We start from the raw sequence: 24504 nt of genomic DNA, 5'->3' as shown, positions 1-24504 counted from the left end.
CAAAAACACACTAGTGTAAACGGGGCCTGACAGTGTTATAATGGTTATTGTATAAAACATACAATAAAACACACAAACAAAAAAAACATACACAAACAAAACCAAATTAAACCCTGTGGCTCGTGATGATACACTGATGTGTAAAAACACAAAACCATCGGTCTGTGCAAGAAACTGAACAGTATTTATATAATTTTTTACCTCTGATTCCCGCAATGTCTCTCCTGAGTGGGTTCTAAGCAGCAGGTGCGTGAGGCGTCTTCTTCTTCTTGCTTTACGGCTGATCACAGACTTATAAGTGCATTACCGCTACCTATCTCTCAAGTAGACCACTGATACTCTATGTTCAATCTCAGTTAGGAGTGTCAATGCTACACTTTTAGAGATAGGTGGCTGTAATGCACTTCTAAGTCTGCGATAAGCCAGATAAACATAAAAGTTTCATTTTTGGGTGAACTATGTCTTTAAAACATTCATTCATTCATGTATGAAACTCTTACATGGGTACTAACTGGTGCAGGAACCACAATTTAATGAAGGGCTGGCTATGTTTCATTGAGCTGACACTTTTATCTGATTTACCATAAACTTCATGATTTTCAGAGTTTTCTCGAGTGAATTAACTGCTGAATTTAATCGTGCATTCAAATAAAATCTTAATCTGAGTGATCATAATAATTATTCTTAAAATAAAATATTAGAAAAACAAGAGGATGTTAATAAAAAAAGTGGAATCAGTTGTGGGAGCATTTGAATTTTGGGGTGGTATTTTTCTACAAGCCTTCCTGCAGTCCTGATAAACCTGGACATACAGAGGAACTTTAAAAATAGTCATTTCCAGGCAGGAAAAATCACTGAACGTAATACAATCTTAAAAAGTCATGAGAGTATTTCTATTATAAACATACATTTGTATAAGCACAGCTCTATTAAATAAATGATAATACGTACATATAAAACCTTTTCCAGTTATCATGAACAACCGACAAGCTCATGAAAATTCATTGGTCAAAAATGTTTTGAGAGGTCTTTCTTTGGGTGTATCATCCTGATTTATTAAGTTCAGAGTATTTATTTATTTATTTATTTTGGAGCTGTTCACAATAATTCATGTGAATGTGGTTACCACATTTAAGCATTGCACAGAAACGCCCAAAGTTCCTCTGAAATAAGTCTGAATTTTAGGTACATTTTCTGTTTCCTCAATAACAGAACTCTTGAAAAGATTTATTAGTATTTTATATTACATTACCATGCTTTTTCCCCACATTTGAAGCCATTTTAGCAACAGGTTTTGCAAAAGTGCCAAACAAGTGACCTTTAATTTAGCTGGACCTTCAGTTTGTCACACACACACACGTGTGCTTAGCTGTCTAAATGAGGACATATGAAAATATGTCAGAAATATATCCTTTAATACATGCTGTATTACATTCTACAAAATCCTGTGAAGTGTACAGTGAGTGGAAAATATTTAATTTTATACTCACCAAAAATAAAGACATTTAGACAATAAAGTGCATTCACTCACTTTACTAAATATGCATCATATAAGCATGCATTTATAGTGCAGCTTGCACAATGCATACTGTATACTTTTCTCAAAAACAGTAAGCAGTGTACACATTGTAAAAAATAAAATATAAATTTTTGAATAAGTGAATAAAACAAAGATTATTGGAATGTTGGAATTATTATTATGTGTTTGCACATTCAATCCAATGTGATACTTGCCTAATTAATTCTGTAATTTAGCATTGCTGATTGAAAATTACTTTGAAGTAAATCCAACACCATTTAATTCCTAGCATTCATTATCTAATCTTATCCAAACATATCTTTCCTTGCAAAGGAAGCTCCTGTATTACTCAGTGTAACTGTTTCCACTTCCACACCTGCAATGTGCATCAGTGTTGGGGGTGTTTTGAAGGAGACCTTGTGAAACAAATAGCCATAGTGCAATTGTCCATCTCTGGTGCTCTTGTAAGGCTTTGTTGGCACTGCAAGTCAGGCTTTAGGCCATCCAGATGAGCTTCATCTCCACACTTTATATGTCCTTTCAAAATATCCCAGCAGTGGAGAGACCAGGCCTTTGTCCTTTAATGTGATCCTGGAAAATGTGGTTAAATAGAATTGAAGAATCGAGAGTGTCAAGCCTGATTAAGAGGCCGACGGGGAAATAGGATAGAAAAGGGTAAGAGACTGTGTGAGAGCTAAAGAGAGACAGTTGGTATGATCCTGACCTAGTTAACCAGTGTGAATGCAAGAGCGTCATTAGTAAAATTACACATGAAATGCATAAATTCTTGGTCAACATAAACATCTTGGTTTAAAGTGACACAACAGTTTTTTGACCAGCACCTTTATTCTATCAAACAGAAGAGTTGAAGCCCTTTTAAATTTAGTTTTAAGAAGATCTTGGATTAACAATCTCTGCTTCTCCTCAAAATGTAGCTGGAATGTTCATACCAATAACTCAAAGGATGAATTTGATCAAAAATGTGAGCGTTTAACCAGAGAAATCTCCGCACGGGAGCTCTGCTTTGTTCAGTTTGACACAAAAACCCAAAGAGTGTCACAGGAACCTGGGTTTTTTTTTTTTTTTTTCCAGCGTCAACCTCTCTCCCTCATAGCCTGGCAGCTCAGCCATGGAAAATGGGCACAGTTAGGACTGAATAGGACAGAGAGAGGAAATCGTACAGGATAATGATCTCTGACCTGTTTAGAGCCACGTTAATCTCGCAGGTATTATCACTCGTGTTGTCTGACCGACGGCGTGTAGTATGCAGTGGCTGTTTGTGATTATCATCATCATTATTAAAGGAATGTGTTAATATGGACAACATCTGAAGTCGTGGCCTAATGGTTAGAGAGTCGGACTCCCAATCGAAAGGTTGTGAGTTCGAGTCCCGGGCCGGCAGGAATTGTGGGTGGGGGGAGTGCATGTACAGTTCTCTCTCCACCTTCAATACCACGACTTAGGTGCCCTTGAGCAAGGCATCGAACCCCCAACTGCTCCCCGGGCGCCGCAGCATAAATGGCTGCCCACTGCTCCGGGTGTGTGCTCACAGTGTGTGTGTGTGTGTGTGTGTGTTCACTGCTCTGTGTGTGTGCATTTCGGATGGGTTAAATGCAGAGCACAAATTCTGAGTATGGGTCACCATACTTGGCTGAATGTCACTTCACTTTAAAATCTGTGATGACACGCTGTCAGCTTCAACAGTCATGAATGCTTAACTACACTATGCTGTTAAATTACAAATGTTATAACTTGTTTTGAACCCCTTATTTAACACAGCATATATATATATATATATATATATATATATATATATATATGTATTTTACTGGTTGATTTCATTCTGTGTATACTTTACCCATGAATCCAAACAGATATGTCTCATCTTGGATGATCTATTCTGTCGAGAGTGAATCATATTCCCATGATGTGTGTTGAATCAGAGAGCCTCATTTATTATTAATAATGCTGTCAGATTGCACATCTGTACTGTCAGGGGAACAGCAGACAGGAAGGCATAGAAGAGTGAGGTCAGAGTTGTAAAAAAGACAAATGAAGTGACCCCTTACTGTGACAGGAGTAATGTGGATGGCGAACCTGTTTTTGGCTGGACTGGACTGCACTCACGTCTGGTTTATATATCTTAATCACCAGCTGGTCTATTGACCATTCAGACTTGATCCAAAGAAGAACGGCACATTAGCAGATGAGTTATGATAATGCTCCTGTAATTGATGCTAACAGGACAGGAGTTGCTTTGTGGTAAACACCATTAGGCGTTTGAATGACTTCCTGTCTGTAGGGATGTGTGTGTGTGTGTGTGTGTGTGTGTGTGTGTGTGTGTGTGTGTGTGTGTGTGTGTGTGTGTGTGTGTGTGTGTGTGTGTGTGTGTGTGTGTGTGATCATCAGATAACAGAACACTCTCCCTTTCCTCCCAAAAGCTCTCAATACTGTAAACATTATAGTGTATGTTCATAACAGCAAGGGTGCTGTATGCATTCACAATACATTTATTTCATACTAAGTATGCTTCAAACCCATTAACATGTTTATTGACATTGCTTAAAACTTATACTGATATAAAATTATATTGAAACTTTATTTGGAGTACTACTGGTGCACAATGCACAGTTCTTAGTATTAAACCTATATATATGTGTATACTCTGAGCAGTATAGTGTGTGGTTTAGTGCACTACATGAGCACTGTTAAAATGGAAACTTCCCTGAGCAACTGGCTTCTGTTTTCCACCAGGAGATCTAATCAGCTTTTCCTGGGTTGACCAGTTCTCTCTTTCTTTTTTTCTTCCTGTCTTTCTGTTTCTCTTGTTCCATAACGACTCGGGTTAAGCTCTTTTCCAGCGTTAGAATAGTTGTTTTGGTGTTTGCTGGAAGTTCTTCATTAGTGAATGCAGACAGGAGTTTATATTGTGTTCAGATGGTCAACATGAAGCATCATTGCAAAGTCTGCTGGTTTAATTATGGACCGTTTCTTTTTTGCTACAAATGAAAACTCTATTTGATGCTGAAATTATGGAAATTACATAAAAAAAAAAACTGTGGGACACCATAAAACTCCCAAAAAACTTGAACAAGCCGATATGTTTTCAATATGTTTTCCATTAGCATTCTGGCATTTGCTCAATTGAAATGTTTTTAATTGTCTTTCTTATTCTTTTATTTATTATTCTTACTATTATTTGTGCATTGTTACGATATTTAAATTTAAAACTAAATATTTAAGAATTATTTATAACTATTCATAATTACTTCCCTATAATATATATATTTATATATAATTATATAAATTATAAGTATATATATATATATATATATATACATATATATATATATATATATATATATATATATATATATATATATATATTAAAAACAGTAATATTGTGGAATATTATTACAGTTATAAATAACTGTTTTCTATGTGAATATATTGTCAAATGTGATCAAAGCTGTATTTTCACCATCATTACTGCAGACATAGGATCCTTCAGAATTCTTTCTAATATACTGATTTGCTGCTAAAGAAACATATATGCAGATATTTAATTATGTTATAATGAATATATTTTTCAATCGCACGTGCAGACACACATGCTCATTGTCCTGTATGCAGTGTGTAACAGACAGACACAGTTGGTCTTTTGTCCCAGAGATAACTCCTGATGAGCGCTGGAGATCTCTGGAGCGGGGGACACACACACTGCTGGAGGGGGTGTTATATGACCGAGAGGCTGAGGAAAGTGCTGCTCGTCTTGCATCATCCTTGTGGATTTCTTTTTAAACACATGTAATATGATTTTTCATGACCTTAGATGATCTGTGTTGTGTATTTAATTATTTTCTGCTGAATAAATCTTGGTAGATCATTTTTCTGGTAAATATTCCTTAAACAATGATGTTGTATTAATATTTTTATTAATAGTAGTAGTACTATCATTATTCAATCATAGGGCTCCCGAAACTGCATCCAGTGGTGGCAGGAATCCAAGAGTGTAAAACTGAGACAGGAACTTGAAATCAAATCAAACTCTACTCCAACAGACAAGGGTCTGCTTCATTGTCAGCAGTGATTAGAGTTTGTTTAATGGTGAATTCTACAGCCTGCTTTTATTATGTCATGGTTTGGCCTTCAGCTGTCATTCTCAGGTTTAAGAGCAGAAGGGTCCTCCAGAGTGGAAATATCTGTGCCACCTCTCCATAACTGCAGGAAAAATGAAGCCAAAGAGTGCTGAGATGGTCAGGCCTTAGATTAACAGTGTCTGACAGTGTTTTCCTAATCATTTAGCTCAAAAGAATTCATCTCGAGGAACTGAACATCAGCTGACGTCATGTAGCACGTATCGTCATGTAATGTGTTGATTAGCGATTTTATCTGATGATGATTCTTCAAAAATGTCCTCTTTTGTGTTCTTTGGACCTGAAACGAGATCCTCTCAAGATCTTTCACTGTTGTTTTTGCAGTTGATAGGCTCGCTGGTTCTGGCTGTGGGCCTCTGGCTAAGACTTGATCCAAATACTGTGTCTCTTCTAGGAGAAGACGGCCCTGAAACCTTCTTCATCGGTAAGTAATTCATTGATCAATTTTCATAATATTTCTTAAGGCCTTACAGACAGTATGACTAATTTTGGTAGCTTCTCAGAGGGGAGCATCCAGTTCTCCAAAAATACTGATATACCTCTGTCTCTTATATCTTTTTTTTTTTTATAAAAACAATTCAGCAGTGGCAGGGATACATAGTCCAGAATATGTGTGTGTGTGTGTGTGTGTGTGTGTGTGTGTGTGTGTGTGTGTGTGTGTGTGTGTGTGTTTATAATTTTTTTTTTTTTTTTGTCAAAACAAATATGTAGTGGTTTCCCACTGTATCCCTTAAAAGAGAAATAAAGAGATGACAGACAGCAAAACATGGAACATTGTTGATTATAGTGATTTTCTCTATTAGCAATTATATTTTCTGTTATGTAACCTATTTATTATTATTCATTTTACACTGATATTAAAATATATTTTAATAAAAAAGCTATGCTACAAATATTACAAAAACTATTTCATTTACAAAATGAATAAAATAGTAGAATTTAATAATATTTATAATTAATATAAAACCATATATTATATTATATATTTAATTCAATTATGTTTAAATTATATACAAATAAATAGGACATTTTTAAGGATTCTGCATGAAAAATATGAAATAAATATTTTAAAAAAAAGAAGACGACAAAGAGTACACATTTAATGTAGTGCTTTCTGAGTTTTGGACCCCACTCTAGCTCTTAAAAAGAGAAATATAGCAGCGTCAGACAGAGCTGGTGTTTATTGGTATGGAAACATCTGAGGACACTCAGGGTGGCAAAGTTTCCACGGCCTTCTGCCCAGCCCTCGTGAGACACACTGAGTTCTTGGTTTCACGTTGTGCTTACATGGAGGTTTCACAAGGCTTCAGTTTTTCTGTAGCAACAGTTCAACCTGGAAGGTTGTGTAGTGCTATATCTGGATGCAGAGGAGACCAGAACGTCATGGTGTCAGGAAATACTGTATTCTTATCCTCAGACGGCCTCCTCAAGCTTGGGTTAGGCGGTGACATCACCCTCATCTGTGGGTTTCAGCACTTAAAGCTGTGAAGAGAAAACCATTGTGAATGACCATGACTAAGTCACACAGTCGTTTCTCGTCAGCCTAGATCAAATCTTCTCATCTTCTTCATTTCAGCCTGCAAACCACAGTCACATTTGCATCACACACAATCATGTTTTCCATAGTTACATATATACAAATACAACCCACATACATTTATTTTTATAGACTTACTTAAACTAGTCATTATGTATTCACCATTATAGTTCCACTATATATTTAAATAATAATAAATGTACATCTAAAATGATTTCAAATTGTCATACGGTGTGTGTGTCAGGACTTTAGACCTGTCTGTGTGTGTTTTTGCTCCCCATGTTCTTCCTTGACCCAGTTTCTCTCTCATGTGCCCTTATTTGGGCGTTCCTGTTCCTGTCCTCATTGTCTCTTAATTAGTCATTCTATTCACCTGTGTTCCTCCCAATTCCCTCCTTATCTGGTGTATTCAAATTGTTGTGCTGATTATATATATTTTATTAAAAAGAAAATATGTTAGAAAATATTACAAAAGCATAGTGGAGCTATGTTATATGAATATAAGTATAAATTAAATAAATAGGTATTTATAAATAAAAATCTAAAATAAATGTCTTTAATTTACTCATTCTCTTGGTCATCTAAGATATAGGTGACTTGTTTCTTGAGTAGAACAGTAAAGGAGATTTTTAGCTGAAGTCATTGGTAATTCATAAAATTTAAATTGATGTCTACCATCACTCAGAGAGTCTGAAAAAGCATATCAGGCAACACATAATTAATACCCATGGCTTCTGGCGACAAATTGCAGTCTTATGAAGCAAATAATTGGTCTGTGCAAGAAACTGAACATTGCATTTTATGAATCCCCACGGACCACGGTTTTCTTCTGCTGTAAAAGTCACCTGCATTGGATGGCCTGAGGTTAAGTTAGAGTAAATTAACAGAATTTTTTTTTGGGGTGGGGGGGTGAACTAACCCTTTCATTTATTTTATTTTATATTATTGAATTATGTTTTTTAATATTAGTGGTTTTAAAAGGTTGTGTTATATGCAACCCTTGTATAATATGTAGCATAGTCTCAGCCTCTGGACATTTGGCTGAACGTCACGCAAAAATTATACACTTCAGGAGTTTCGAAAATGTCATCATTTTGGTTGAATACTACAGTTTTTTATAATATATTTATTAACAAGATACCATGATGCCATGAAATGTGATTGGTTAGTTTACCTGTCAGTCATGTGGCCTCTTGGGCCGTTCTTGGCCATTCAAAGCGGCCAAGGCAGAGAATAGCTAAACCAGAGATTGTCTTACTATAAAGAGATGAGAGGGTCTGTATTACTTACTACTGGAGAAAGCATGACGGCTAACTTGGATCACGTGTGCCGTAATAACCAATCACATTACAGCCTTGACTTCATTGAACTTCAGTCAGAGCTGTGTGGCACTCAGTCGCCATTTATGGATCCCATAGGAATGAATGAGAAGTACTGTAAGCTGAATCCCAAAAAAGTCTGTGACTTCTCATACAAAACAGCGTTTCTTTCATGGTAAACAGAGTAAAACATGTTGAAGATTAGCAGATAGGCTGTCGATTCATTAAACGATGAGCCATTTCCTCTAAAAAGCTGTTTATTCAGCATAGTGAAGCCTCTTCTCCATTGACATCCATAAAAAATAACCTGTCTTTGGATTCTTTCCCATGTACTGCAAGACCAGAAGCGTTAGCTCTAGCTGCTACACTTTTTCGACTAATGGTTGCAGACTTGCCTTCTAGTGGCTTTCGTCAAGGTTTCCAGATCTTCTGCCGTCAGTCTGAAGGTCTGGCTACATGTGAATACAGTTAATTGAACCATGCTAAGCATCCAAACCTTCATCGTCTGAAATAAACCACCTGACAGTGCTGACATTAACCAGTTCAGCCTCCTTATCCTTCTTGTCTACCCACAGACACACACACATTTTACATGATTTTTAGATTAAAGTCAGCAGTGACAAAGGATTGTCTTCTCCCCAGCTACTGTAGCAACGGTGTAAATATTATTAGCATGTGACAAGATTGTTTTTAGTCAAGAGAGAAGATAAACGTTGTGTTCACGCTCTCTGTCACACTTCGTTTTCGTTCATCTCAGTTTTACTCTTGGTGTTTCCCAAATGCTTGAGATATTGGTGAGTCTTTTCTGCATGAGTATATAACACTCTCTGCACAGAGGAAGTTTATTCAATTCAATTCAATTCAAGTTTATTTGTATAGCGCTTTTTACAATACAAATCGTTACAAAGCAACTTTACAGAAAATTATGTTTCTACAATATTTAGTAGTAGCTAGTAGTTTGTGCACGTTTGACAGGATTTTAGAAAAAATTTAAAATAATAATAATAATACAAGACGTAGTCAGCTAGATGATGAACTATCAATATTACTATCAATATCTCCTTCTGCTCTCTCTGACAAATAAGGATTTCTCTCACTCTGCTGCTCTGTGTTTCACGGAAACCTGGCTGAATGACGCCATACCGGACAGCGAACTCCATCTGCCGGGCTTTCAGCTGTTCAGAGCGGACCGCGAAGCAGAATCAACGGGGAAATCGCGCGGCGGCGGGACATGCTTTTACATTAATGAACGGTGGTGTACAGATGTAACTGTGTTAAAGAAGATGTGCTGTCCTGATCTAGAAACGCAGTTTATCAACTGCAAGCCGTTCTATTCGCCGTGGGAGTTTCACTCGTTCATTCTGGTTAGTGTTTACATTCCTCCTCAAGCGCATGTGAGCTCAGCTTTACAGAAACTCGCTGATCAAATCACAGACACAGAACAACAACACCTGGACTCTGTTTTAATCATTCTTGGGGACTTTAATAAAGCCAATCTCTCCCGTGAACTGCCAAAATACAGACAGCATGTTACCTGTCCCACCAGAGACAGTAATATACTGGATCACTGTTACACCACAATAAAGGATGCATATCACTCTGTTCCACGAGCAGCTTTGGGACGTTCTGATCACTGTCTGGTTCATCTTATACCGACCTACAAGCAGAAACTTAAATCTGCTAAACCTGTAGTAAAGACTGTGAAGAGATGGACCAGCGAAACAGAGCAGGATTTACAATCTTGTTTTGACATCACAGACTGGAGCGTTTTTGAAGCTGCTACCACCGATCTGGACGAACTCACAGAGACTGTAACATCCTATATTAGTTTCTGTGAGGATATATGCATTCCTACCAGGACTTATTTAACATTCAACAATGATAAGCCATGGTTTACAGTAAAACTCAGACACCTTCGTCAGGCCAAAGAGGATGCCTACAGAAATGGGGACAGGGTCTTGTACAATCAGGCCAGGAATACACTGAACAAAGAGATTAGAGCGGCTAAAAAGACCTACACTAAAAAGTTGGAAGACCAGTTTACTTCCAACGACTCTACTTCAGTTTGGAGAGGACTGAGAGCCATCACAAACTACAAGACACCATCCCCTTGCACTGAGGCTAATCAACGACTTGCTAACGACCTGAATGAGTTTTATTGTAGATTTGAAACCCCCAACACCCACTCTGACCATCTCCCTACCCAACCATTAACACCTCCTGCAATCCCCCTCTCCATACCTCCTGCTCTTCAAATCTGTGAAGATGATGTGCGCCAGGTCTTCAAGAAAAACAAAAGAAGAAAAGCACCAGGCCCAGATGGCGTTACACCAGCCTGTCTGAAAATCTGTGCTGACCAGCTGGCCCCCATCTTTTCACAGATCTTCAACAGATCTCTGGAGTTGTGTGAAGTGCCTTCCTGCTTCAAACGCTCCACCATAATCCCCATTCCAAAGAAACCCAAGATAACAGGACTTAACGACTACAGACCTGTGGCTCTAACGTCTGTCGTCATGAAGTCGTTTGAAAAACTGGTTCTGGCTTATCTGAAGGACATCACTGGACCCTTACTGGACCCCCTGCAGTTTGCGTACCGAGCAAACAGGTCCGTGGATGATGCAATCACCATGGCATTGCACTTCATCCTGCAACATCTGGACAAAACAGGGACTTATGTGAGGATCCTGTTTGTGGACTTTAGTTCGGCTTTCAACACCATCATCCCAACAACCCTCCAGACCAAACTGACCCAGCTCTCTGTTCCTAGCTCTATCTGTCAGTGGATCACCAGCTTTCTGACAGATAGGCAACAGTTAGTGAGACTGGGGAAATTCATGTCAAACAGCTGCTCCACCAACACTGGTGCCCCTCAGGGATGTGTTCTCTCCCCTCTGCTCTTCTCCCTGTACACCAACGACTGCACCTCTAAAGACCCCTCTGTCAAGCTCCTGAAGTTTGCAGACGACACTACAGTCATCGGCCTCATCCAGGACGGTGACGAGTCTGCTTACAGACAGGAGGTTGAGCAGCTGGCTGTCTGGTGCAGTCTTAACAACCTGGAGCTGAACACGCTCAAAACAGTGGAGATGACTGTGGACTTTAGGAGAAACCCCCCTGCACTTTCCCCACTCACCATCATGAACAGCACTGTGGCTGCAGTGGAGTCATTCAGATTCCTGGGAACCACCATCTCTCAAGACCTGAAGTGGGACAATCACATTGGCTCCATTGTGAAAAAAGCCCAACAAAGGTTGTACTTCCTTTGCCAGCTGAGGAAGTTTAACCTGCCACAGGAGCTGCTGAAACAGTTCTACTCAGCCGTCATTGAGTCAGTCCTGTGTACTTCAATTACTGTCTGGTTTGGTTCAGCTACAAAATCAGATATCAGAAGACTACAGAGAACTGTTCGGACTGCTGAAAGGATTATTGGTGCTCCCCTGCCCACCCTCCAAGAACTGTTCACATCCAGAGTGAGGAAAAGGACTCAGAAAATCACTCTGGATCCCTCACATCCAAGTCACCCCATCTTTGAACTTTTGCCATCTGGCCGGCGCCTCAGAGCCGAAAATACAAGAACAGCAAGGCACAAGAATAGTTTCTTCCCCCAGGCAATCTACCTCATGAACAGTTAAATGTTTCCCACTTAAACTTATGCTTATGCAAAAATGTGCAATATCCTTATATTTATTTGTTACCCCTCCATCCTAGAACATTCCTGCATCTCACTCAATCCTATTCCATTATCATTTATAGCACAATTGTTTATACACTTATTTATTGGCCAATTTGTAATTCTCCTGTAAATTTATTTTTTTTTGTCTGTGTGTTGTTGTCCCTGTTTACTGGAAGCTTATGTCACTAAAACAAATTCCTTGTATGCGCAAGCATACTTGGCAATAAAGCTCTTTCTGATTCTGATTCTGAATATTATTAATTAATAGTGATTATATGATGCAGTCACACATGTAGCAATAATTGTTAGTTCTGTTTGTTGATTCAAGGTTAGGATCATCTGGGGTCCTCTGAGGGTCAGCATCATCTCTTCTCAGGTGTTCTGGATCCAGACTGGAGCTTGTGTAAATCCTAGTTACCACGGGATGTAAATAGCAACTATTCAAACCATGTGCTTCTCCCTGCCCGCGTTATTTAACAGGTGGGGATACACACAAGCTTTGTGTAGTTTGTTTGGGAGTGGAGCATGCGTTATCAGCCTTCGAGGAGACTGATAGCCCGCATTGTGAGAAGCTTTCGCTTCGCATGCTCCACTCCCGCTTGTCACTCTTTGATGAGAAGAGCGGCGAGCCTCGCGCTCCTCAGGGTGCAGGACCCGCTTCTGCCGAGGCAGAACGGAGAATGCATTCCTGGGGTTCGCAAATGGATCTCTCAGCGGGGTTGGAGACGGGTCCGAGGGCACTTTCTCCTCCCTTACCTGGGAGATCCATAGCTCAAACTCCGGTGTCGGAAGCCCGCCCCGCGGCTTCTTCCGCCCGGGGGGAGAGCTCATTGCTTCATTGCTCTAGCTCCGAGGAGTTAGATGTAACGGGCAGTTAAGGTGACACTATCAGGGGGGAAGAGGATTCGCCATCTCTTTCCCCAGCATATGAGGAGTTGGTTGATGTATTAACACGAGCTGTAGATAAGTTACATATATCTTGGCCATCTGATAAACAGAGCGCTCGTCCTAAAAGCAAATTAGACGAGCGTTTTCTGTCTTCTAAAACATCTCCTACATCACGGGGTCTCCCTTTTTTCCCTGATCTTCACAGTGAGCTGTCTAGATCGTGGAATAAGCCATATTCATCACGTCTTTTCAGCCCTCAAGTGCGCATTTATTCTGATATAAGAGGGCTGAAAGAAAATGGTTATGAAGCGATGCCCCGGGCGGAACAGACGCTCGCGAGCTATCTTTCCCCTGGTTCAGCGTCATCTATTAAGAACCCGACTTTGCCCACGAAGCCTTTAAAGATCACATCTAATTTAGTGGGTAAAGCTTACACAGCAGCAGGTCAGGCTGGAGCTTGCCTTCACTCGATGGCTTTGCTTCAGGCTTATCAGGCTGAGCTGCTGGGGGAGTTAGATAAAAGTGAGGGAGTCAGCCGTGACGAAATTCGCGAACTTCGTCGGGCTACGGATTTATCTCTCAGGGCGACTAAAGAAACAGCACGTGCTATTGGTAGATCTATGGCTGCTTTGGTTTCTACAGAAAGACACCTTTGGCTTAATCTTTCAGATATTAAAGATAAAGATAGATCTTTTCTTTTAGACGCTCCCATTTCTCATGAAGGTCTGTTTGGTGATGCTGTGAATGAAGTGGTTGAAAGATTTCAAGAAAATAAAAAGCAATCTGAAGCTTTTAAAAGTTTTCTCCCTCGCCGATCTAATCCTGATGCTGCTGGGCGTGCAAGGCAGCCCCAGCCTTCATGCTCCTCATATCGTGTTTTTCAAAAAGAGAGTGTTGCGTCTCGCACTCCTCCTCAAAAATCACGGGGACCGAGCCAGCACTCACAGCCAAAGCAATCTAAGCAGAAGCCGGATCTGAGGACCGTTCTTCTCGCTAAGAAAGCTTCGGCTCAGAAGAAAAGGTCCTGACGCCAAATGGGTCAGACCTGTGAGGAAAGCCCCAACCGAGACGGTGCGGTGTACACCTCAGTATACGGTGCCCGTCCGGTCTCGGTGCTCTCACGGGGCCGTCCTGCCAACCCCGCCACCCTTGGTGCCTCAGGGCGCAGCGGTCTCCAGCGGGTCTCTGGCGCTGTGTCTCTCAGACGCTGCGTCGGGCTCGCTCCCTCTGAGGGGGGATCAAGAGCAGTTAGCTCGGGTGGTTCCTGCGTTTCGGCTTCAGGTCCCCGCACTAGCTGTTCAAATTACACCAGAGGCCAGCCTCGAGAGGCTGGTTCCCTTAGTAGAATGTCTGACAGAATGGAAAAGTCTGCCGAATATATCTCAATGGGTCCTGCAGATAGTAGAGAAGGGTTACAGAATCCAGTTCGGTTCTCGTCCCCCTCGCTACAACGGGGTGTTGCTCACAGTAGTGCATCCCGAGCAGGCTCTGGTCATGGAGCAAGAAGTGAAATCTCTTTTAGCGAAAAATGCTATAGAGCAGGTGTATCCATCCCGACAGGGCATCGGGTTTTTACAGCCGTTATTTCATTGTTCCAAAAAAGGATGGAGGGCTGCGTCCCATTTTTAGATCTTCGTCTGTTGAATCGTACAGTTCAGAAATTAAAATTCAAGATGCTGACACTCAAACAGATCGTGACTCAAATCAGATCCGAGGACTGGTTCGTCACGATAGACCTAAAAGATGCGTACTTCCATATCTCCATCCTCCCTCAGCACAGGAAGTTCCTAAGGTTTTCTTTCGGGGGCAAAGAATACCAGTATCGGGTACTTCCCTTCGGTCTAGCTCTCTCACCCCGCACATTCACGAAATGCGTAGATGCAGCTCTGGCCCCGATCAGGCTGCAGGGCATACGTATTCTGAATTACTTGGACGACTGGTTGATTTTAGCGGAATCAGAACAGTTGGCGGTTCGGCATCGAGATGTCGTCCTCGCTCATATGCAGAAGTTGGGTTTGAGGCTCAATACCAAGAAGAGTGTGCTATCTCCATTACAGAGGACCACTTTTCTTGGGGTGGTATGGGATTCGGTCACGATGCGAGCCGCTCTTTCGCCCGCTCGTGTAGCCAACATCCTCACAGCCACATCAGAGCTAAAGCTAGGCCAGTCACGCACTGTAAAACTGTTCGAGAGATTGTTGGGTCTCATGGCAGCAGCGTCCAATGTGATCCCCTTTGGCCTGCTGGGCATGAGACCTTTACAGTGGTGGCTCAGGACCAGAGGGTTCTCCCCGAGGGGAAACCCACTTCGTACGATCAAGATCGAGAACACTGGTTCCTGTCCCAGGGTCCGGTATTGGGAGCTCTTTGTCATCGGGTTGCCATCTTGACAGATGCTTCCCTTACTGGCTGGGGAGCGGTAATGGAAGGCCGCTCAGCTCAGGGTCTGTGGGAGAGCCATCATCACTCTTGGCACATCAACTGCCTGGAGATGATGGCGGTCTTCAAAGCTTTGAGGCACTTCCTGCCAGACCTGAGGGACCATCATGTGCTGGTCCGCACAGACAATACATCGGTGGTCTCTTACATCGACCGTCAGGGGGGTCTGCGCTCGCGCCCACTCTGCAAATTAGCGCACCAGATCCTCCTGTGGTCCCTGGGGAAATTACGCTCTCTGAGGGCAATGTATATACCAGGGACTCAGAATATTGGAGCAGACACCCTGTCGAGGCAGGTGCTGAGGTCAGGGGAATGGAGGCTTCACCCCGAGGTGGTGGAGCTCATATGGGAATCTTATGGCCAAGCAGAAGTGGATCTGTTTGCGTCTCAGTACATGACACACTGTCCACTATGGTTCTCCCTTACTCATCCAGCCCCCCTGGGGTTGGACGCTATGGTACAGACGTGGCTGAGGCTACGTCTGTACGCCTTTCCCCCTGTTGCTCTGCTCCCAGGAGTTCTGGAGAGAGTCCGCCAGGACGGAGTAAGTCTACTTCTCGTAGCTCCACACTGGCCGAGTCGAATCTGGTTTGCGGACCTGATTCATCTCCTCGACGGTCCTCCCTTGGAGATTCTGATCAGGAAAGACCTTCTATCTCAGGCCGGGGGCACTATATTTCACCCCCGGCCAGAGATTTGGAAGCTTTGGGTGTGGCCTCTGAGGGGGCGCAACTCATAGAGAGTGGTCTCTCAACTGAGGTTGTGGAGACCATTCTTAGCTCCAGAGCTCCAGCTACGAGGAAACTTTATAGACTCAAATGGAATGTTTTTTCGTCTTGGTGTTATCAACATCAGTGTGACCCCGTCCACTGCTCTGTTGGCTCAGTTCTTGAGTTTTTACAGGACCGCTTCACTTCTGGTCTATGTCCATCCACCTTAAAAGTTTACGTGGCGGCCATTTCGGCTTGCCACGCCCCAGTGGGGGGTACATCTCTGGGTCGTGACCCTCTTATCTCTCGTTTCCTTCGTGGCACCTTGAGGCTGAGACCTGCAACTCGTACTAGAGTGTCGGCCTGGGACCTGGCTATAGTTTTAGAAGACCTTTCTAGGGCTCCTTTTGAACCCCTAGATTCTGTCTCTGAGAAATTTCTTTCGTTTAAGACTACCTTTCTCCTTGCTATTTCGTCCCTAAAAAGAGTCGGAGACCTTCAGGCTCTCTCGGTTTCTCCCACCTGCCTTGAATTTGCACCTGGGATGGTCAAAGCATTTCTCTACCCTAAGCAGGGATACGTCCCTAAGGTACCGACCGTTGTTCCGGGACCTATTGTTCTGCAGACTTTCTGTCCTCCCCCGTTTGCGTCATCGGACCAGGAAAAGTCTAACCTCTTGTGCCCGGTGCGAGCATTGGACACTTATGTTCATCGGACTTCTTCTTTTCGGAAATCCGATCAGCTGTTTGTTTGTTTCGGGTCACCTAAGATAGGTCTTCCTGCCACTAAACAGACACTTAGTAAGTGGATAGTTGGGGCTATCCTTCTTGCCTATGAGTCTTCTGACCTACCGTGCCCTTTGGGGGTCAGAGCTCATTCTACTAGGAGTATGGCGGCCTCTAGAGCCTTATTATCTGGGGCCTCTCTTCAGGATGTTTGCGATGCGGCAGGCTGGTCCTCGCCACTCACATTCGTCAGGTTTTATAGCCTAGACCTGGACGCTACTCCCGGGTCTCAGGTTTTTAATTCTTGAGCCGTTGTTTTTTTCTGGCTGACACTCAGGCACTTGTAATATGGCGGTTTGGGTATTCTCGTTCCCAAAGCGTTATCGACGCATCGTCTCTCCCTCGATGGGGAACGTCTCGGTTACGTCTGTGACCTCGGTTCCCCGAGAAGGGAACGAGACGATGCGTCTCCCTGCCATACTTCCTTCGTTCCTGTGATCGACTTGCTTCGGCACTGTCGAAGCTAACACCGGTTGCTCCGGTTGGGGTTTTTATTAATTCCTGGTCGTGACGTCACTCCTGACGCTCACTCTCGCCATTGGACTAGTTGACATGGATGCTTCAGACGCACTCACGCAGAATGCGCCCCCCAAAGCGTTATCAACGCATCGTCTCGTTCCCTTCTCGGGGAACCGAGGTTACAGACGTAACCGAGACGTTCAGCGCTATGATTTCCGCGAAGCAGAAAAAGAGGACGGAATCTTAAAATCCAGTCATGAAAATTAAACTTACATTTTAATATGGACAGTCATAGAATTTGTCAAAGTTAGCATAAATTAATCAAATCAAATGTCCATATGGACCAGTATCTGTAAATGTTAAGCCACAAATGTTGCTTGAAATATGAATCTGTGTTCTGCGCGTCTCTGTGTGAATTAATGAATGGCAGAGACGTGCGGGTTTGTTTACTACATAGACTGAAGCGCATGACGCTTGCATTAATTTCAGCATCTGAGCTTCAGAGTTCTCTCTCCATCAAGCGATCTTTTCAGTTACTCACACATGCAAGAGAGAGAGAGAGCGAGAGTCTTACCACGCTGAATCGACACGCTATATGTAAACTATTCTTTGTTGTCTTTTCCTGTAATGGAGTTACATTTAGAATTATTCATATTCATTTTTGAACAAGCAGAATGCAGAATCGAATCGTTATAATCTAATCGAATCGAATTTAATTGTGAATCGAATCGAATTGAATCGTTCTAAATTTGCAAAAATCGTTCTTGAATCGAATCGAAAACCTATGAATCGTAATCGAATTGAATCGCTGCCTTGCCAAAGATTCACAGCCCTAAGAATTAGTAGTAGTATTATCTTTTAATAATAATTAATCTGAATAATAATTAATATGATCTATTACTATTTTTTTTACAGAAACCATCAATGACCAAAAATATCTTAAGCATCACCACCAGTTTTAAGTTCAGTTAAAATGACAAATATGCATTCATTAGGCCTTAAAGTTCATTTTTACATAAAGGCATTGTGCTAGAAATATTACTATTATTTAGTAAAATGTATGTGATACTGCTACTACTGTTGAAAAAATTTATAAAACTTTATTTTTTAAAGAAATAAATCACAATATTTCTTACATGTTTTAATTTTAATAGAAAATCCCCTTTATTTAGCAGAAATAAAATGTGTTTACATTTCATAAATTAAAAGACAAATTAAATTTGGGTGAAACTTGTTTACTGTTTTTCATAATTATATAACTTGTAGAAAAACTTGAAACACAATTGTAAATAAGTATAAAGAATGGCATTGGTTTTATTTTTAGTGCTAAAAAGTTTTTTTTTTAATTAGCATATTTTTGTGTTTTGCTTTGGTACCGAAATTGGTACCGAGAACCGTGGATTTTCACTGGTATCGTTACCGAATACTGAAATTTTGGTACCGTGATAACACTACTAGGAACTACCAAAAGTCCAGCGTTTTGTGACCTTAGGGAGCGTGATGGATTGTAGCGTGGTATAAGGCTTGTTAGGTACGCAGGAGCTAAACCATTTAGGGCCTTATAGGTAAGTAATGATAATTTGTAACTGATACGGAACTTAATAGGTAGCCAGTGCAGAGACTTTAAAATTGGGGTAATATGATCATATTTTCTTGACCTCGTAAGGACTCTAGCTGCTGCATTTTGGACGACCTGTAGCTTGTTTATTGACGAAGCAGGACAACCACCTAGAAGTGCATTACAATAGTCCAGTCTAGAGGTCATGAATGCATGAACTAGCTTTTCTGCATCAGAAACAGATAACATGTTTCGTAGCTTGGCAATGTTTCTAAGATGGAAGAATGCAGTTTTTGTAACATTGGAAATATGATTTTCAAAAGACAAATTGCTGTCCAATATAACACCCAGATTTCTGACTGTAGAGGAAGTAACAGTACATCCGTCTAGCTGCAGATTGTAATCTACAAGATTCTGTGTGGTGTTTTTTGGTCCAATAATTAATATCTCTGTCTTATCTGAATTTAATTGGAGAAAATTATTTGTCATCCAATCTTTTACATTTTTAACACACTCTGTTAGCTTAGATAATTGGGAAGTTTCATCTGGTCTTGTTGAGATATATAGCTGAGTATCATCAGCATAACAGTGGAAGCTAATTCCGTATTTTCTAATAATATTACCAAGGGGCAACATATATATTGAAAATAGAAGGGGACCTAGGACGGATCCTTGTGGCACTCCATATTTTACTGATGATAAATGAGATGACACCCCATTTAAGTAAACAAAATGGTAGCGATCGGACAGGTAGGATCTAAACCATCTTAGAGCCTGCCCTTAAATACCTGTATAGTTTTGTAATCAATCTATGAGTATGTTATGATCTATGGTGTCGAACGCAGCACTAAGATCAAGTAAGACTAGAAATGAGATGCAGCCTTGATCTGACGCAAGGAGCAGGTCATTTGTAATTTTAACAAGTGCAGTTTCTGTGCTATGGTGGGGCCTAAAACCTGACTGAAATTCTTCATACAGATCATTTTTATGCAGGAAGGAGCTCAATTGAGCAGACACAACTTTTTCTAAAATTTTAGACATAAATGGAAGATTTGAAATAGGCCTATAATTTGCCAGTACACTAGGATCTAGTTTTGGTTTCTTAATAAGAGGCTTGATAACCGCCAGCTTGAATGGTTTTGGGACGTGACCTAAAGATAATGACGAGTTAATGATATTGAGAAGCGGTTCTTCGGCTACAGGTAACAACTCTTTCAGTAATTTAGTGGGTACAGGATCTAATAAACATGTTGTTGGTTTAGATACAGTGATACGTTTATTTAGCTCTTCCTGTCCTATGTTTGTAAAGCACTGCAGTTTATCTTTGGGTGCGATGGATGAAACTGAAGTGTTAGACGCTGTAGAATCTACATTCGCTATTTTATTTCCAATGTTATCTATTTTATCAGTGAAGAAATTCATAAAGTCATTACTATTTAATGTTGGTGGAATATTTAAATCAGGTGGCGTCTGGTAATTTGTTAATTCAGCCACTGTGCTAAATAAAAACCTTGGATTGTTTTGGTTATTTTCAATGAGTTTGTGGATATGCTCTGCCCTAGCAGTTTTTAGAGCGTGTCTATAGCTGGACATACTGTTTTTCCATGCAATTCTAAAAACTTCCAAGTTAGTTTTTCTCCATTTGTGTTCAAGACTACGAGTTACTTTCTTGAGAGAGTGAGTACTACTGTTATACCATGGCACAGTACGTTTTTCTCTAACCTTTTTCAATTTGATGGGGGCAACAGCTTCTAATGTATTAGAGAAAATAGTGCCCATGTTGTCAGTAATTTCGTCTAATTCATGTGTATTTTTGGGTACAAATAGCAGTTGAGATAGATCAGGCAGGTTATTTGCAAATCTTTCTTTGGTGGCTGGAACAATAGTTCTGCCCAGATGGTAACGCTGAGACATATAGTTAATATCAGTTATACGCAGCATGCACGATACAAGGAAATGGTCTGTAATATCATCACTTTGGGGTACAATATCTATAGCAGTAAGATCGATTCCATGCGATATAATTAAATCTAGTGTATGATTAAAACGATGAGTGGGCCCGGTGACATCTTGCTTGACTCCAAAGGAGTTTATTAGGTCAGTAAACGCAAGTCCTAATGTATCATTTGCATTATCATCTTGAATATTAAAATCTCCCATGATTAGCGCCTTATCAACTGTAACTAGAAGGTCTGAGAGGAAATCTGCAAATTCTTTTAGGAATTCTGTATACGGCCCTGGTGGTCTATACACAGTAGCCAGAGCAAGAGATACATTAGATTTCTTTTGCATGTCTGACAGTGTAACATTTAGCACAAGTATTTCAAAAGAGTTAAACCTGTATCCTGTTTTCTGGGTAACATTGAGAATATCACTATATATTGTTGCGACACCTCCGCCACGACCAGTCTGACGGGGCTCATGCTTATAACAGTAGTTTGGTGGAGTAAACTCATTTAGACCAAAATAATAATTTGGTTTTAGCCAGGTTTCAGTCAAGCAGAGTATCATTTCATTTACAATAACTGCTTTGGGTGTGAGTGATCTAATATTTATGAGCCCAAACTTTAAAAATTGTTTTTGTTCATTTACTTTACATTTTTCTGGTTTAATTACGATAAGATTTTTTCTAGATCCTACATTATATTTTGACCTCACTATTCGGGGAACAGACACAGTCTTAATAGTTTTTACAGCGCAAGTACTTTTTTCATTTAAGCGGGTGGAACAAAACTCATCATAATAGTTATTAGAGAATTGTCTTACTAGTCACATGGAGTGAAGTGTCCTGGAGATGTTGTCAGAGAGCAGCTCCGCTCCGATTCTGCTGGGGTGTAATCCATCAGCGCGAAACAGCCTAGGACGCTCCCAGAAAAGATTCCAGTTATTAACAAATAGCAATTTTCTGGGAAATTAAAATGTGTGTGTGTGTGTGTCTGTTTGCTTCTATATTTATTGGTGTTTGCTGAGACAAGTATCACCATTGCTCATGCTGAGAGCAAAAACCAAGCACATATATGCCACAAAACAATTTTCACTCAACAAAACAATATTCTGGCTGTATAAAACACTTAAAAAAACAACAAAGAAAGATAACTATAGTCAATTACAACTGTTTTTACAGATCAAACAGAGGAAAAAAATATGGAATCACAAATCTGAGGAAAATTATATGGAATCACCATGCACTTTGCATTTCTAAAACAAACACCTGTATCTGATTACAACTGCTAATTAGTCTGCAGTTAAAAACGAGTGCTTGCACACATTAGTGATGTGTTGAACCAAGATGATTGACATAACTCATGGCTCCAACACGAGAGATGTCAGTTGAAACAAAGGAGAGGATTATCAAACTTCTCAAAGAAGGTAAATCTTCACGGAATGTTGCAAAAGATGTTGGTTGTTCCCAGTCAGCTGTGTCTAAACTCTGGACCAAGTACAAATCAAATGGAAAGGTTGTAAAAGGGAAGCGTAATGGTAGACCAAGAAAGACATCAAAGCGCCAAGACAGAAAGCTTAAAGCAATATGCATTGAAAACAGAAAATGCACAACAAAACAAATGAGGAACAAATGGGCAGAAAGTGGAGTTCATGTCTGTGACCGGACTGTAAGAAATCGCCTAAAAGAAATGGGATTTACATACAGAAAAGCCAAACGAAAACCATCATTAACATCTAAACAGAAAAAAACAAGGTTTCAGTGGGCTAAAGAAAGACAATCTTGGACTGTGGATGACTGAATGAGAGTTATATTCAGTGATGAATCACGAATCTGCATTGGGCAGGGTGATGATGCTGGAACTTTTGTTTGGTGCCATTCCAATGAAATTTATAAAGACAACTGCCTGAAGAAAACATGCAAATTTCTAAAATCATTAATGATATGGGGTTGTATGTCCGGTAAAGGTATGGGAGAGATGACAGTCATTACATCTTCTATAAATGCAAGTTTAAGTTTATGTTGATATTTTGGACACTTTTCTTATTCCATCAATTGAAAGGATGTTTGGTGATGGTAGCATCATTTTTCAGGATGATAATGCATCGTGTCATAGGGCAAAATGTGTGAAAACATTTCTACAGGAAAGACATATAATGTCAATGGCATGGCCTGCAAATAGTCCGGACCTCAATCCAATTGAAAATCTGTGGTGGAAATTAAAGAAAATGGTCCACAACAAGGCTCCAACCTGCAAAGCTGATTTGGCAACTGCAATAAGACAAAGCTGGAGACAGATTGATGAAGTATACTGTTTGTCATTAGTTAAATCCATGCCTCAGAGAATTCAAGCTGTTATAAAAGCCAGAGGTGGTGCAACAAAGTACTAGTAGTGTTTTTATTTGGTGATTCCATATTTTTTTCCTCTGTTTGATCTGTAAAAACAGTTGTAATTTACTATAGTTATCTTTCTTTGTTGTTTGTTTAAGTGTTTTATACAGCCAGAATATTGTTTTGTTGAGTGAAAAATTGTTTTGTGGCATATATGTGCTTGGTTTTTGCTCTACACAATTAAACATTTGAATGAACATCTTCTGAGAGGGGTGATTCCATACTTTTTGACGGGGGTTGTACTTGCCCGCTTGATCCTATTCCATCTCATCTCTTACAAGCCATTTTTTCTGCAGTTGTACCTGCACTCACTCACATCATCAACACATCCCTCCACACTGGTGTTTTTCCCTCATCATTTAGACAGGCTCATATAACTCCACTACTTAAGAAACCCACCCTCAACCCATCTCTTTTAGAGAACTGCAGACCAGTTTCCCTTCTTACTTTCATTGCAAAAACACTTGAATGAGCTGTGTTCAACCAAGTCTCTGCATTTCTCACACAGAACAACCTCCTTGACAGCAACCAATCTGGCTTCAGAAGTGGATATTCAACTGAGACTGCCTTGCTCTCAGTTGTTGACTGGCAAGAGCGGAATCCAAATCTTCAGTACTAATCCTGCTTGATCAGTCCGCTGCTTTTGACATGGTTAACCACCAGATCCTCCTATCAACCCTACTGGCAAAGGGCATCTCAGGATCCACACGTCAGTGGTTTGAGTCTTACCTATCAGATAGGTCCTTCAAAGTATCTTGGAGAGGTGAGGTGTCCAAGTCACAACATCTAGCTACTGGGGTGCCTCAGGGCTCAGTTCTAGGACCACTTCTGTTCTCTGTCTACATGGCATCATTAGGTTCTTTCATTCAGAAACGTGGCTTTTCATACCACTGCTATGCTGATGACACTCAACTCTACCTCTCATTCCATCCTGATGATCCTACAGTAGCTACTCGCATCTCAGCTTGTCTAACAGACATTTCTTACTGGATGAAGGACCATCACCTTTAACTAAACCTTGCCAAGACAGAACTGCTTGTGGTTCCAGCAAACCCATCCTTTCATCAGTTTCACCATCAAGTTAGGCACATCAACCATAACTCCTTCAAAACAACCAGAAGCCTTGG

The 24504-nt window shown here is 40.7% G+C and overlaps 1 protein-coding gene across 1 annotated transcript in view; it reads left to right on the top strand.

The window, feature by feature from the left end:
* Positions 1 to 24504, top strand: part of LOC132117917 (CD9 antigen-like) — a 49680-nt gene that overhangs the window by 9143 nt on the left and 16033 nt on the right. The window contains exon 2 of the mRNA XM_059527280.1: positions 6001 to 6100. Coding sequence (XP_059383263.1) covers positions 6001 to 6100 — 100 coding nt within the window. The remainder of the gene's footprint in view (positions 1 to 6000; positions 6101 to 24504) is intronic.

The sequence above is a fragment of the Carassius carassius genome, chromosome 37 (assembly GCF_963082965.1).
Source record: "Carassius carassius chromosome 37, fCarCar2.1, whole genome shotgun sequence".
Classification (NCBI taxonomy): domain Eukaryota; kingdom Metazoa; phylum Chordata; class Actinopteri; order Cypriniformes; family Cyprinidae; genus Carassius; species Carassius carassius.
The sequence above is the reverse complement of the archived record's forward strand: the minus strand, read 5'-3'. Positions and strand labels throughout refer to the sequence as shown.